Source organism: Dinoponera quadriceps, unplaced genomic scaffold, assembly GCF_001313825.1.
Source record: "Dinoponera quadriceps isolate SergipeBrazil2010 unplaced genomic scaffold, ASM131382v1 scaffold123, whole genome shotgun sequence".
Taxonomy (NCBI): Eukaryota; Metazoa; Arthropoda; class Insecta; order Hymenoptera; family Formicidae; genus Dinoponera; species Dinoponera quadriceps.
Window position 1 is genome coordinate 370,701 of NW_014554239.1, and position 15,523 is coordinate 386,223.

General features: G+C 39.8%; 2 protein-coding genes across 3 annotated transcripts in view; one reads left to right on the plus strand and one right to left on the minus strand.

Annotated features, from left to right (window-relative positions):
* LOC106748242 (uncharacterized protein KIAA1522-like) overlaps positions 1-2,127 on the plus strand; it is a 192,199-nt gene extending 190,072 nt beyond the window's left edge. Inside the window, exon 7 of one of the 2 annotated variants that reach the window (XM_014626623.1) lies at positions 960-2,127. In XM_014626623.1, coding sequence (XP_014482109.1) covers positions 960-1,271 — 312 coding nt within the window. In that variant the 3' untranslated portion in view covers positions 1,272-2,127. The remainder of the gene's footprint in view (positions 1-959) is intronic. The other variant, XM_014626695.1, reaches the window with a different exon arrangement.
* Positions 2,128-4,355: 2,228 nt separating this feature from the next.
* Positions 4,356-13,922, minus strand: LOC106748348 (alpha-amylase A). The gene is made up of 5 exons (XM_014626815.1): positions 13,746-13,922; positions 9,953-10,386; positions 7,971-8,337; positions 6,903-7,391; positions 4,356-5,750 (listed from the first exon to the last, which is right to left on the minus strand). Exons 1-5 carry the CDS (start codon positions 13,920-13,922, stop codon positions 5,727-5,729), a joined length of 1,491 nt encoding a protein of 496 aa, XP_014482301.1. The 3' UTR covers positions 4,356-5,726.
* Positions 13,923-15,523: the final 1,601 nt, after the last annotated feature.

The following is a 15,523-nucleotide window of genomic DNA, read 5'->3' on the forward strand; positions in this document are numbered from 1 at the left end:
CATTACGCCGCTGAATATTTCATTCATAAGCGGGCCGAGCAATTACCGTATTCCACGAACGTGTACGGAGGCGCACGGAGGAGACGTCCGCGCGATCGCTCGCGCGCTTACGTACTCACGCGCACCCCGCTGCCGCTCAGCTTGCTGCTGCAGCTGCAATTACGCGAGGCGCGGCCGCCGGTGCGGTGAATGAAACGCGCAACGCTCGTCGTTCTTTTGCCTCCCGCCGCACCTCCTTCGGTCTCTCTTTGCTTTTTTCGCCCTTTCGCGTCCTTCCGTTTCGCGTTCCTCTTCTTCCTTCTCCTCCTCTTCTTCCTCTCGGGGAGGGCAAGAGCGATTGACTTTTTGCATGCCGGCGGAAATGACGGTCCGTCTCGTCCGCGCGCCAATCGCGTGAGACGAATTCGCGGGATTCCGCGGGAGACGCGGCTGCAGCAGCTGCTGCCGGTGAGAGGACGGCCTTCGGCCGTGATTCGAGTCGGTCGGAGGTCGTCAACGACGACGATGACAAGGGGGTCACATCGACGGACGAATAATGCCGGTGCGTGTTTCTTGCGGGGTTGCGCCGACGGTGAGAAGCGTTAGCGCGCGAGTGCCATTTTGTTTTGAAAATACGGCGGTGTAAAATCCACTTTATAGTAAAATATTCGAAACACATATATATATATATATATACTTCTTTTTTTACTTGTCTGTTGGGCCACAACTGATACGTAATTAAAAAAGAAATATAGCATTAATGAGAAAAATAATATTTTCCTACTTATAATATTGTATACATATTTTTACCTTAACTTCATTTCAAATTAACATTTGTTACTTAGATATTGTATAGAAATGTAATTTTGTTCGATAAACACTAAATGTATTTCTTGATACATCATTGAAAAGCAAAATACCGTTTTCCGTACGATCCGGCCGGCGATAATAACGCGTCACCGTTCTGTTTCTGTTCGCAGAATTTCCGGGAGCATCGCATCGACGGTGCGGCGCTGCCGTTGCTGTCGGAGGACCACCTGACGGGCCCGATGGGCATGAAGCTCGGTCCAGCGTTGAAGCTGCGCGCCATGCTCGCCCGGAAGCTCGGCGCTTGCACGGTATGCTTGCACTGCGCGCACTGCCACCAAACGCCGCTACCGGCGCTGAGTGCTGCGGCCGCCGCTGCGGTGACGCAGCAGCAGTCGCAACAACCGCAGCAGCAGCAGCAGCAATCGCAACAGCAGCAGCAGCAACAGACGTCGGGCCGACGACCGAGCAGCACCGGGAACTGACAAACAATGGCGGAGACTCCCCCGTTGGGGCCCGAGACAGCAGCGGTCGGTATGACCCCGTCTCCGGACCCGAACCGGGCCCTCAGGATAGAGCGGCGCGTGCCCCGTCCGGTACGCAAGCCGGAAGTAGTCTTCAAGAAGCCGATCAAGCAGTGACACGCGAGACGTGGACGAATGCGATGAATATCTGCGAGACTGTGGAAGACATACTTTCGTATTGTTACCACGGGTATGTGTGGAGACTCCGCCTGTTGTCAGTATAGGTGACCTAAGTGCCCCGATCGAGAGCCTTAGATAGGGAAAAAAAACCTCGAAACAGAGAGAGAGAGAGAGAGAGACCGACTTTCGCTTTCTGGCGCTCTGCGAGCCGCCGGAGCCGCCGGAGGAAAGATAGGACGATAGATAGAGGAAGAAGGAAAGAGAGAGAGGAGAGACTTCGCAAAAGCCAGCGCCTAAAGGCCGCGAATGCTCAAGACGAGAGAGAGTGGTTTCGAGTACCGGGTTTGGATCCAGAGCCTAAGAACAGGAGAGCAACGCAGAGACCTGACGCGGAACGCGAGCGGGTTGGCGAGCAGCTTGGGATGATGTGTTTCAATTTGTGTACGGTGCACTTCGCGTGTTTTGTCTTCTTCTTCTCCTTTTTCTTTTGTTTCCTTTCGTTATCCGCACTGACGAGAAAATTTTCCCGAAAATTTTTCAGGGGGAAAATTTCGAGCGAGCGAGCGCGCTGGAAATACGATGGAGTATTCCGTTCGTTGTCGAGAAGTGCACTCGAGATTCAGTTCAAAAACGTCGATCACAATGCAACGTCGCGGTAGACACATCTGAACTTTCGTTCGGAAGACGGGAAGGTTGGGGGGGGGGGGGGGGGGNGCGGTCGTGTGAATCGAGCAAACCAGTGCCTACTTTCGTACAAGGTCTTCCAGGACGACGTTGTCGAGCGATCGTGGCAGCAGCGTGCTCGGATCAGTCTTCGACGCGCGATGGCACATCGCGCGCAACAAGCCCGCGCCTCGGGTGATCTATAATTCAGAGTAGAAAGCGGAAAAACTGAATTCTAGAAAAAAGAAATATATATATATAATATTTTTCAAGAGAAAAACATTCGAATGACATCAACGTTTCGAATGACGAAAACAATCGAAATGACACGTTTTTGGCACGTGTGCGCAAATCTTCAAACTTTCTTCGTATCGTGCGCAACATTGTGGATAGATTCCCTTGCGAATCGCGGATCGTCCGAAGCGGCGAGGCCTTGCTCTCGATCATTAACGAAATCACACGTCGTCTCTCGATCGTCTCGCGATCGAAGACTATCTTGAAATTTGACCGGCCGAGGTCCTGCCTCTGAGCGACGTGTACGTATAGTTCGGGATAAAAAAAAGAGAAAGACAGAGAGACGATTCAAAAAGAGAGAAAGACGTGACGCGAAGAGGAGAAGAGGAGTGTGTGAAGTACGCGATCGCGCGTACACGTGTACATACGTCGGGGGCGAGTGCGATTACGCGCGCGAGAATGCGAGTGTGCGGCAAAATAATGAGAAAAAAGTGGCAAAAAAAGAAACGAGACGTAGGGGAGAGGGGGGTTACGGAAATATATATATATATATATATATATATATATATATATATGCGAAACAAGGAGAGAGAGACGATCTAATTAGGGAAAATTATGTGCAATAACAATAAATAAATACGTTTCGACGCGATAATTTTAAACTACATAGGAGATACGTATTTGCTCAAATCGTTGTTTCTTTTATATATTTTAACGAAGTTTTTTATATGGATGAATTATTACGATAAATATATACTAAATTATATTTTTGCTAGCGCTCTATGTGCAAACAAGAAAAAAACATGAGATCCACGTGCGAGCACATGAACATACGTATACATACATATTAACACACACACACACACACACACACATACTTGCACACGAGTACATACCAATACCGCGCGATATCGCGAATGTTGACGACGACAATGTTTCACGTGCGACGGATCCGTCTTAGCTCTTAGGAAATTGTACATTAAACGCCCCATTTAATTTGTCGCCCCCCTTTAATCCTTAACGTTCGACACGCAAGCGTTTATTTATTTAGAACGTATAGTACCGTTGCCTTATTGTATTCACGTAACGATTAAGATACGTAAAACGGTGGTAGGGCGACATCAAAGTGTGCACGCTTATGTGTGTACCGCGCGTGCGGGAGAGCGGCAGTGAAATAAATGAGAGAACGAGCGAGCGAGCGAAAGAACGAAAGAGAAAGAGAGAGAGAGAGAGAGAGAGAGAGATCAGTTCGTAAGACGAGCAGTATTTTTAGATTTACACATTAGCCTAAATTTACTGCAAACTACGTAAAGTTAGAACTGTACGTATACATACGTTCACAGGAGCAGCAGCACACACACACACACACACACACACACACCCTTGAGGCAGCACGTGCTTCGATAGTGCATGTTACCCCGCGCTCCCGAGTTCGCGTTCCGCCGAAAGAAAGGTTCCAGATTTGGCGTCTCACTGCAAAATTACACGCGAGGACGCATCTCGCGACTGCATAACATTTGCATTCTGCGTTCAATTCGATCGACGATAACGCCGAGATAATGAAGCAGAGAAAGAAAAAAAGGGAGGGGGGAGGGGGAGGAGGAAGAAAGAAAGAAAGGAAACGCTCACGACTAAAGTAAAAACAATTCCTTCGCGTTCGCCGCGGCTGACTAGGTTAAGCTTGTTCGCTACTTCGCAGTGCAAAATTACCATTGGTAATTAGACGTTGTGATGGCGCGCGCTATGTTACTACGGTTTTGCGCGGATAGCTAATTACAGTTCTCTCCGAGTATGTTCACCACGTGCCCGCATCAATCCTAATTAACGGCACGATATATCCTTTCAGCATACATATGTATGTATGAACGTGTATACGTGATAACGTGATTGCGGAAGCATTTCTTTTCCCTTTTCGTTCGTCTTCTTCTTTTTCTTCGTTTGCTACTCAACGAACGCTACGTCCGAATGAGACCCGACTCGTCCTCTCTCTCTCTCTCGAGTGACGGCACAGGGGGGGGGGGNGCGATTCGTGCGCGCGGTTCGAACTCGGGCGCGTCGACACACGAAATACGAAAGTTTCTCAGCGGCTTTTACTTAAAAACATACACACATATACACACGATCACTGTACATAACGCTTGAGCATTTATTTATGTCGTGCTTTTACACACAAGTGTCTCGTAGTATTTTATTTAGTGTCTTAGTCGAGGTTCTCACGCTATCCCAATGCGTATCAACGAGCGTCACGCGGTTCATTATTTCACGCGGTAAACTCGTCCGATTAGAGAGAGAAAGAGAGAGAGGGAGAGAGAGAGAGAGAGCGAGAGAGCGAGAAAACCGTGAAAGTAAATGTAGGAAACGAGAGAAACGGACGAGAGAGAGGGAGAGAGAGAAAGAAAGGATTTACGCGACGGTGTAGGATCGGTGACGGATTCTCTTGGCGAAGGATTTACTTAATTGCATAACGGATTAAAAGAGAGTTCGAGAAAGGTGGCGAAAACCGACGATAAGGCAATTTATTTTTGTGATATCTCAAGATTTTTCTCCATTCATCCTCCGGTGTACCCGTTTCCTCCCCATTCATCCTCTCGATCTCCCCTGCTCCATCCCCCTCCCCGCCCTCCTTGCTTCGTTAAAATCAATCGATTTTGCGACACCCCATCTCACCTGATCTCCCTTCGACTCTTTCTATTTCTCCATTGCGAGTCTGTCGTGTATTATCTTACAATTTAACTGTCATATCACATGTATATATTATAGTAGAAATTAATGGTGAAAAGAGGAAAACAAACAGTACATTGTTTCTGTTAAAATAAACCTTGTTGAAAAATAGCACACGTGCTCTACCCCGTTTAATTTTCTTACCGATCGTTACAATGTATAAGCGACATATATAATAAATCGTTATGATAAATAACTCGCGCGAATACGTGGGATTGTAATTCACGGGATTCGGGGATGAGAAATAAGATGGTGATAAATAAATCAGGCCATTTTGCGATGTGTGTATGTGCGCTATTATCTAAATTTCTTACAATAAAATTTCATTTGAAACGTGGAATAACAATTGAGTCGTTCGAACTTAATCAATAGAAATACTTGTACAGAGTGAGAATCTACTCTAAGCTTGAGTGAAACATTCACTTTTGCAATTCCGAGCGATACCGAACATCGCTATGTTCGGTATTTTCATTATCGCTTTGAACGAATTTTCATTCGTCTCGAGTGAAATCTCACTCCAAGATAGAGCCATTTTTAGTGGTTAATAAAATACTTTTTTAATCATATCTCACGTAAACATATTTGTTATGGCGATAATAATATAATCGAGGAAGCAACAAAGTTTTCCAACGACCATTTTTTCTTCATCTCTCTTCAACTGAGATGTCTGCTGAAACTTCACGATGTTCCGGGAATCTTCATCTACAGGTAAGAAAAATTGATTATTAAGAACGGCATTTTAACGTATAATCGAGATGCGTAATCGCACTGAAAAAATCATTATTCATCATAACTCCTTAAATATTGCAACGACATTTGTTATTTTGTATTGTTGGTCACCGGTGATTGCCTTTAAGATAGTGACTTGTCTCATTAATTTAATGTGTAAAAGATATAACTAATTGCGTAAAATTAAATTTAACATGCGGTTACGGAAAACCGGAAAAATAAACGAAGATAAAAAATTAAAAATTAAAAGCCAATAAAGAAAATGTCTACGTATATTAGAGAGTCCTCTTGCTTGTTCTATCTTTTCATTTGTTAGTTGAACCTCGGTTAAATTGTCGAACGTTCGACGGAAATCCGCAGGACAATCAGCATGTCGATATTTCAATTGACGCAATTTATTATCATAACTTCATTATTATATTCTGAGAAATCGCGTGGGAATACTGTCGGGGCGAGTTAAGATTAAATTGAAATCTACTATGATAAGATACGAGTGATTAGCGTGACGCGAAGAAGTTTAACGCAACAAAAGTAACTTGTTACGCCGGCTGAATAAACATAAGTTCCTCGTAAACACAACAGAACGTCGCGTTCGAAAGAACGAATTGTTTCATCTCCAAGGCGTTCTCACACCTTTTGCTTTGTTAAGACAATTTTTAACGAACTCTGTTTGCCCTGCTTTCATTCTCTTCGCGACTTTAAACGGAGAAAAATATTTTGCTATTATAACAAATTTGTCAGTTATTATGGTGACAACAAAAAGATTTGTTACACGGAGAAAATAATTTTGCAGTTGTAGCAAACATCGTTGCGACAACAATTTAGAAATTTAATTGGCATAACCAAATTATTTTGCTGTCCACATATCCACCAAAAGCAATTAATACTTTTAATAAATCTTTTTGTTATCACCATAACTGACAAGTTGGCCGTGCCAGCAAAAAATGTTTTTCCGTGTTGACTTTATCGTGCAATTATTATGTAGTATTATTATTATTATCTAGTATTTGAAAATAATTCTAATCGTACAGATTGGCTTCTGTTAATTTCTTAGCACTGATTATGTATTTTTGCGACCGTTGAAATGACCAGAGAAGAGCGACGAATGAAGGCTCGCGCAATTACCTTGTGATGCGTTGCAATTACACCGTCTTCGTCCGAAGTGCGAATTTCTACGTCAGCGTAGCGGCTCTCGTTCACTCTTATGGTTTTCCCGGTGCACTTTCCGTTCACCAGATCCCCGGAAATGACGTCGCAGTAAAGCCCACTTTCCAGGCAAGTGAACAGGGACGCCCTGAGATCGAACTTTTCATTGTTGAATGCAACGAATCCGCGTTCACCGCGACAGAAAGCGATCTGATTGCCGCCGTTGTCCCACCAGTGGTCGACCGTAGTCCCGTTGACGGCGTTGCGGAAGATCACCATGTTGTATATTTGACGCCACCGGTGCTCACAGATCCAGCCGTTGCCGCAGGTATTGTCGGGATGGATGATTGGGGACAGTATATTGCCGTTGTTGTCCGATGGTGGACCTTGGTTGAAGTTTTCGAAACTGAAGGAGCTCATTACACGTGGGTTCCCGTAATTATGCGCTAACATAAAGGCAACTGCCATCTGCAACATGCGAGACATATCCCATTGGATGCGATCCGCGCTTGGATAGCACAGCTGGACATTATTCGAATAAATTCTTACTTAATTGATATTTAAATAAATTTCTATTCATTATTTGTTTTATTCGTCATTCACATTACGCGTTATTTACATCATTTGTTATTCGAGTATGTGTAATTATTCGATATTTGCGTTATTTGTTATTCGTCATTTAATATTTGTGCTATTTACATGCGCTCATGCGTGTACGTATGTGTGAATTTATATTTCATTGTATTATTTTTACTTAATATATTATACAATCATCATATTATAACTTCTGAATAAAAATGTTATTCATAGATTTATTTGTTATTTCTTATTTCAAATATATATATTTTTCAAATGCAATTAATTACAGGTAACTCAATGAGACGCGTTGATATATCACAGTGCTTACGGTCACCGGTGACTATCACGGCAATCAACGTGTTAATTACGCGCTTGCTACATTTTCATCGTCACTACTTATTTATTATTTTGATTTGTTCTGACATCCGAAATTTCGAAATATTCCTGAAAAATTGAATAGTTACGTGCCTTGTACGGTCGCGATGTTTTGAAGTTGAGAATATTGTTGTTGTTACGTTGAGTGTCGTGGTTGTCGACGAACACCAGGGCGTCCTTCGATTTCATTAAATTCCACTCAGTTCCCCAGCTAACGAACCACTTGAGCATATTGTTCCCTTTAAATGCCTTACTCAGTTCGTGGCCGTGCAGGAATTCCGTCACCGCGGCCAAATCGGTGTATTCGTATCTACTGATCGCTTCGTTGTCATAATCGATCACTTCTTGATATATGTAAGGTCGCGAATTTGGCCAGAAATTATGTTCCTGATTGACATTCTGCAGATTGTCGTAGATCGCCTTCAGATCATTCGGCCACATGTGTTTCGCGGCGTCTATTCTGAAATCGGATAGTTAAATCAGTTCAAGTTGCAAGTATTAAGTTGGAAACTATGAAACGGGCGTTTTTGGTTAGTCTGTGTTCAACTGCGACTGAGAGAGGTTCATTACAATGTGCGCTCGATATTTTTATTTATAAATTTTAAAGGTATTCTTCTTACTCATTTTGTAAAATTTGATGATTCACTACAATACTACCGTTTCCTCTATATTTTTCTGTTAAAACGCACAATTAAAGTAGTTGGTCCACAGAGTGTCGGAATTTTGATGGTGATATTAAATATCCTTTCGTAAGTTTATCGTAAGTTAAATTATTTGTAAGTTTATTGTTTATCGAAGAAAAAGACTTTTCTACAACTTTATTTAATAACCTAAATAATAAATTATTAACCCTTATCGGACGCTAATTTTTTATGCGTGATTCTCACTAGGTTGTAGCTGGTTTCGGTAAATATGCGAAGAATTTTCAATATTATAAGAATAACATTTTTTCAGTATCATAAGAATAACAGTTTTCCATCTAATCTCTCCTCATTGTCTGTTGTTGATGGTGTTCCATATCGCGCAGTTTCACCTTCACGTAAATTCCCAATTAGTGACATAACTAATTTCCGAATAAACTTTATATAAGACATTGGTTTACTGTTGTCATGTTTACAATCAGCTTTATACAGAATATAAACATTCAAAGAGGATACTTCAATTCCCCAGAAAAAAACTTTCCACCACCATTTTAATGATTTGGGTAAAAAACAGTACATAGATCCAAATTGATCTACACGGTTCACTCCGCTCATAAATTTGTTATAATTCAATATCACTTCAGGTTTCTTAAGCTCTATCTGATAGCCACCACGTGTCATTCTTGATACAGTTTTCATTGACCCAGTATCATATGAACTAAGTATGGTAATAATTCATTTGACAGAGAGCGAGTTTCGACAGGTTCCGATTTGTCACCTCCTACGTGACGTACGACCGCAGCGACGATAATGTTGTCACGTGAGAGATGACTTACGACCGATAAGGGTTAAGTTAATTTTGAACGCACCGTAAAATTAAAACAAATGTATATAAAATATTACAGATGCGAGGATATATTATTTATTTTTTATTTTTCTCACAAATGCTTTATTTATACGTCAGTTGAGCTAATAGAGGTGTACGCGTAATAGATAGCGGTATATAAATATTTAAATATACACACACATATATATATATATATATATATGTACACATGTACATATATCACCGGCGTTATTATAAATTGTAAATTTCTTATGATTGTATCTTGAGAACAAAATTCTTGAGATCAAAATTCCGAAATTTTTGTACAATGTTTCCATATTAGTCCTTAATATGACAATAGTTTTTCATTCAAATTCTGAACGTGGTTTAGAAGAAATTAAAAATAGAGGTTAATTAAAATAAGAACATTAAACCGAAGGAACACGTATAAAAAGTCATCTTCAGTTGCAAATATTTTAGCTCCCGAATAGCTTTCTAACTTTACAAATGTATAAATAATACTAATATGCAGCTAAAATTTGAAAGAATCCCTAAGAAAATGTTTTTCCGGACCAACTACCACCTCAATTAAAAAACTCGGCACTAACCGGAAACCAGCGATACCTATGTCGATAGCCATATTCAAGAAATCGATGATGGTATCACGGACGTTCTCGGACGTTTGATTGAGATCGTGCAGACCGACCAGCTCGCAATTTCGCACGTTCACCGGGTCATTATAGTTGTTTACGTTGCACGGCGGGTTGTGAAAATCTTGCGATGAATACGGCACATTATAGTAAAGACGATTGCGGGTGTCAGCTGTCGAGCCGCCGGTACCAAGCGCCGGCTCGAAATCGCCGGTCATGTGGTTGAACACCGCGTCAACGTAGACCCTCACGCCGGCCCGGTTGCATCGCGCGACCATCTCCTTGAATTGCGCCTTCGTGCCTGAACGCGTCTCGAATTTGTAAGACATAGGCTGGTAACGTTCCCACCACGGCCTAGACGGAATGATTACGTTTTCTTGGATCGGAGACACCTATAATTCAGCGGGGTGTAGGCGATTTGCAGATTATTAATACGGCAAGCGACGATGAGTTTCATCGTCTTAGGCGAATCGGTTGTCGCGAGAAGATCGATTTTGCCGATCGGTCGCGCGAAATCCTTATACCGAGAGAAAAATATAATTATTTTCGGGGACAACAATATTCTCTTTTTTTTTATTTTAACGATAAAAATAGTAATAGCAACATATGCACGTAAGGTTATCAACACTGACATTATAATGACATTTGTTAGAAAAATAGTTCTCTCGACTATTTTTGTGGTTAAAATGAAAAAAGGATATTTTTGTCCTCGAAAATAACTTATTTTTTAATAAATTTAAAACACAGAAAAATAAATTTATTTATAAATAACTATATATATTATTTGAGCGCGAACGTAGCGTAACAGACAGCGCACTGGTCTGTTATACTAAAGTTTTCCCGGGTCCGCTTCTCGATAGAACCAAAATATTTTCATATGCTCGTATCTCCTATTATCTCCGATGGACTGACAATCCATTGAGAGTATCTCTGCTAAGAAACCTCATTCAAGTTGACGTTGGGAACCGGCGTTAAAACCGTAGGTCCCGTATATTTGTGTATAATCCGCGCACGCAGATTACACTATTATATGCGTGTGAGAATCAGACAATGTCGAAAAGATGTTACAAAACCGATATTATTATATTATAAATAATTATATTTTTCTTTCAGTGTAGCTACCGCAATTCGCGCTTGCATCGCCACTTACTTCTTATCGGCCATCGCGACCATTACGATCACCTGATGTTTACATTTGCTCGATAAAAAATTATTCTTTCATATGTGAAGACTCGATTTTCTCGAGGCTCCGCGCATCTCGCGAATTTAATTCCCTCAATATCGTGTAACGATTTTCGAATTTCTCGAATAGCTCGGAAAAATTTTCCGTGAAAACACAGAAAAAGGATTAGCTCTCACAGTTAGAAGCTGGTTCCTGCAGGTAAAAATTACATACATACATACGTAATTGACATGACATACGTCTTCGAGACCAATTAACGTTACCACGGCATCGTACGAGTAAGTTCAAGGTTCCTGACTAGTCGCTACGACTGTTTTTGTTTAATGACGTCAGAAGTGAGAAAACGCATGCCAAAATTTTTCGCGTTATACGTTATATTATATTCAAATAAAGGTATAAATATATTCACGAAAAGATATTTGTCAATTCACGATTCGATACATTTGTAAAAATGGACAAACACTTTTCTTTTATTCGAATAATCAATAAATAGTCGCAGAATTAACTTTACATGGAACTTTTCTTTCTAACCACTTTTTTTTTCATGATTTCGATAATATTAATTTTACGACTATTTATTCGACTAAAGTAAAAGTGTTCGTTCATTTTTAAATATTGTTAATGCATTGCCACTGTGGAGGTTCGTTCTGTTCCTTCCTTTGCTACGTTTTATTCAGCAGTGTTCGTGTATATTGCGTCGTGCGGACGTTTGCAGATAGTGTTTGTATTATCGAGGGGAAGAAGGGGGGGGGGGGACAAGGACTGGCCNGCTGATTTGGTCGTGCATCATTCTTATGCATATTTCGAAATACAGTTTTCGAATTGTCTATTATCTAAATGTATGTATTGACCAATAAAATTATTATTATTATTATTGTTGTTGTTGTTGCTATACATACACATGATATGTATCACTAAAAATGGCAGCACACATAATAATTTCGATAATAATTCCGATAATATATTCTAGCATTACAACTGTTGTAGTAAGTTTTACCACAATATTTTTTCCGTGTAGTAAGTGTTATTGCACAGAAAAAAAAAAGATATTCTCATATATATAAGCACAAATATTATAATCTTCTTGGAAGATTCTTAGTCTTGATTTGATTGAATTTGTATTGATGCACGTGTTACTTGCACTCAATTCAAGATTAAAAATCTAAAAGTATCATAATATTCCCATTTATATATAAGGACATCTATCATTAATTTAAGACTATCTTTTCCGGTGTACAATAACCGTTTAACAATAAAAGTGATAATAACTTTATATACGTGTTGCTACTATAAAGTATTTGGTGTCGAAAATAATTATAATTTTCTATCAGTGTATGATCCCTGGTCATATTATTAGACGCACCTTAATTTGTTACATTTCATTGATATCTGAAGATCAGACTTATCTATTGATCGAATTATGTCAAGGAACCGTTATTCTATAAAAGGTATTTTTTATGACGTCATTTCAGTCGACTGTTACAATGACCTTGAAACAAGTATGAACCCGCGCCAGTTGCTTTATTGATAATAACGAGAACAGACGTGAGCTTTCAGTGTGTGTGTTAATTGAAATTTAGTTTCACTCTTGTCTATTTGTGACTTGAAACTTCAAATTCCTTGCTTACTAACAGAAAAACAAATTCTTATGTGAAAGATATTAATACTTCACTGTCGGATGACGTAGTACTACGTCTTTTCAAAAGCAAAGCTGAGAATGGTTAACGTAGTAGTACGTCTTTTCAAAAGAAAAGCTGAGAGCGATTGACGTAGTAGTATGTCTTTCTTAAAAAAACCAGAATAGTAAAAGAAAACAAGAAAAATCGATTTTTCTGTATATAAAGCTTGACAAGTAAAAGTTAAGCAATAGTTTATAAATATTTTTAGAGCAGCTGAAGTTGTATATTTGTTAATTTTTGTCAAACATGCTTAGGATATGATGGAACTTGTCGCTATATTATTATACTTATTACTGTATCTGACGTGTGGGCTATCGGATTCGCGAAAATTGATTGAAATCCGCGTGTAATTCAAAGAAAATAAACTTTATTTTATTAAATTATGTATATTTGTTGTATTAATTGTTATACTCTAAGATTTTATATCTTTAAGAGTCGTATTTCAGTTTATATAACAAATATTTTAATACATAGATAAGTATTTCTTTAATTAAATATATCGCATCGTTTATTACTTTTTGATATTTAGAAACAGACGTATTCATATTTTATAATCTTTTTCCCAAAGGAGATCCCCGTTCTCAGTGTTATACAAATATAGTCCGCACTGAGCGTATGACCTTCAGCTAAACCTCCCCGCCAGCAAAATGTTAATATTGTTTACAAAAATTATGAATAAAACGAGCAATTTGACAGCTCAGAAGGTTGCAAAGGTGAAAGCGCTGTTTGACATCGAAAATCATTCTGACCGAGTAAATATACAATTAGTAGCTTTTCTTCTGCTCAACCTGCATTCCAAATGTTAAACATTCAAAATGTGTCTAATAATATGGCCAGGGACTGTATGCGACAAAAATCCCGCGCTGTCAGTCCTCCTTCTCTCCCTCACCTGGACACCACCGTATCCTATAGGACCGAGGAATTCTTCGCACTCTTTCGCGATATCCAGCCATTTCCACTCGAAGAGATGCACTATTACATTGTGGCCGGGCACGTAAAGTGGATCGTGGTAAGCAGCCGCCGCCGACAGTAAAGCTAACAATAAGGCGCACACTATCGCTTGCATTCTGTATACTGAAGACGGTAGCTGCCAGTCTGCGGAATATATAAGCTCACTGCCACGTGCGGAAACGCGAACGGTAAGTTGAAATGTGAAACAATTAATCATGGTCGACGAGGTAGCAATTATTATGTCCGTGACAATTGTTGACTGTATCAGCCGGCCGGTCTGCTCGGGCAGAAACTTCGACTTCACCTTAACCTTTTTAGTGCCGAACAAAAGTATTGTACTTATGCGAAGAATACCGAGCCAATTTGACGAATTTGCTAAGGTTTGGGAAAAAGCTTATAAAAACCAAACTAAAAATGATATTTACAAAATTCAAAAAGCAGCATGTGGCAGGGTGTAGGTTTTGTAAAAAGGTAGTAACAAAATTGACAAAATTCTCTGCTGATAATTATAATTGTATCAAAAAGGTGACGGTTTTCGAACACTGACTGCTAAGAAATGCTCTTTAGAAAGGCCAAGGAAAGACTGAAAGAAAGATTTTAGTCTCGCCGTGTCGATGCACGGCGTGATACATGAGCTCTCTGATAACTATCATAAATATGTTGCGATTACCGACTTGTAATCCCAAGAAACTGTCACGTGTCGAGTTTCTATCTTATCGCTCCAGCATATACGGAGCCTCGGTACCAACCAGCATAGAATATAACAAAAAGTTAAATCCAAAAACAATTTTTTAAATTCTTTTGCAATGAAGTTAGACCGTTTATAACGTTTTATAAATTTATTTTGAGACAGAGCTTTCTCGCAATGCGAATAGTAAGACGCCCTCGGATACGCGACGATATATCGTCGTTGGCACTTTTCGCAAGTGTTGCGAACGACGATATATCGTCGTTCGGCACTAAAAGGGTTAATTATGCGAATTCGAGAGACTGGTAGAGCATCTCGACGAAACAAAGACAAAGGTCGAGTAAGAGATTGCAAGGATAGAAATAACATTGTGCGTCCGATGATGTTGTGCATTAACATGGAATTAAATCTGAGAATATTTTACACAGTAATAATTACAATAATAATTACAATAATAATATTGTGTTCCGTGGCAACAAGCGGTATATACGCGACAGCGTGCAGCGTGTTTGTTGATGGTTTGTCATTCCCGTTGGCCCAAATTGATATTTCGGGCTCCCATCTTGGCATTAATTGATAAGTGTTTCCCTGATAAAATCATATCTACGCGAGAGTCAGAGTCGCGAGTGAATATCCGGTATGCCGTAACAGGAATAGAATACCGGAAAACTGGGACGCAACATGAGATTAGAACGGCGGGAACGATATATTAAATATTTCCAGCTATGTAAAATCATTTATTATATACTAAAAGAAAGATTTCTTCAAATTTAATAAATTTTATTGCACCCAATCAAATTTCATCGTTGGCATGCTCCAAAAAACGAATGTTTCAATTAATAAGTACGATTGTTAGATTTTTCAACGAATGTGTATTTTCATCTTAAATAAAAAATTCGTTTAAAACAAAAGACAATTTTCTTATAAAGAAATTATGTGTTTTTTTTTTTAATATATTTAGTGTGACCAAATAATATTTTATTTTGTTAAGATATTATTTCAAATAGTAGCGTTTTTTCTGTTAAATA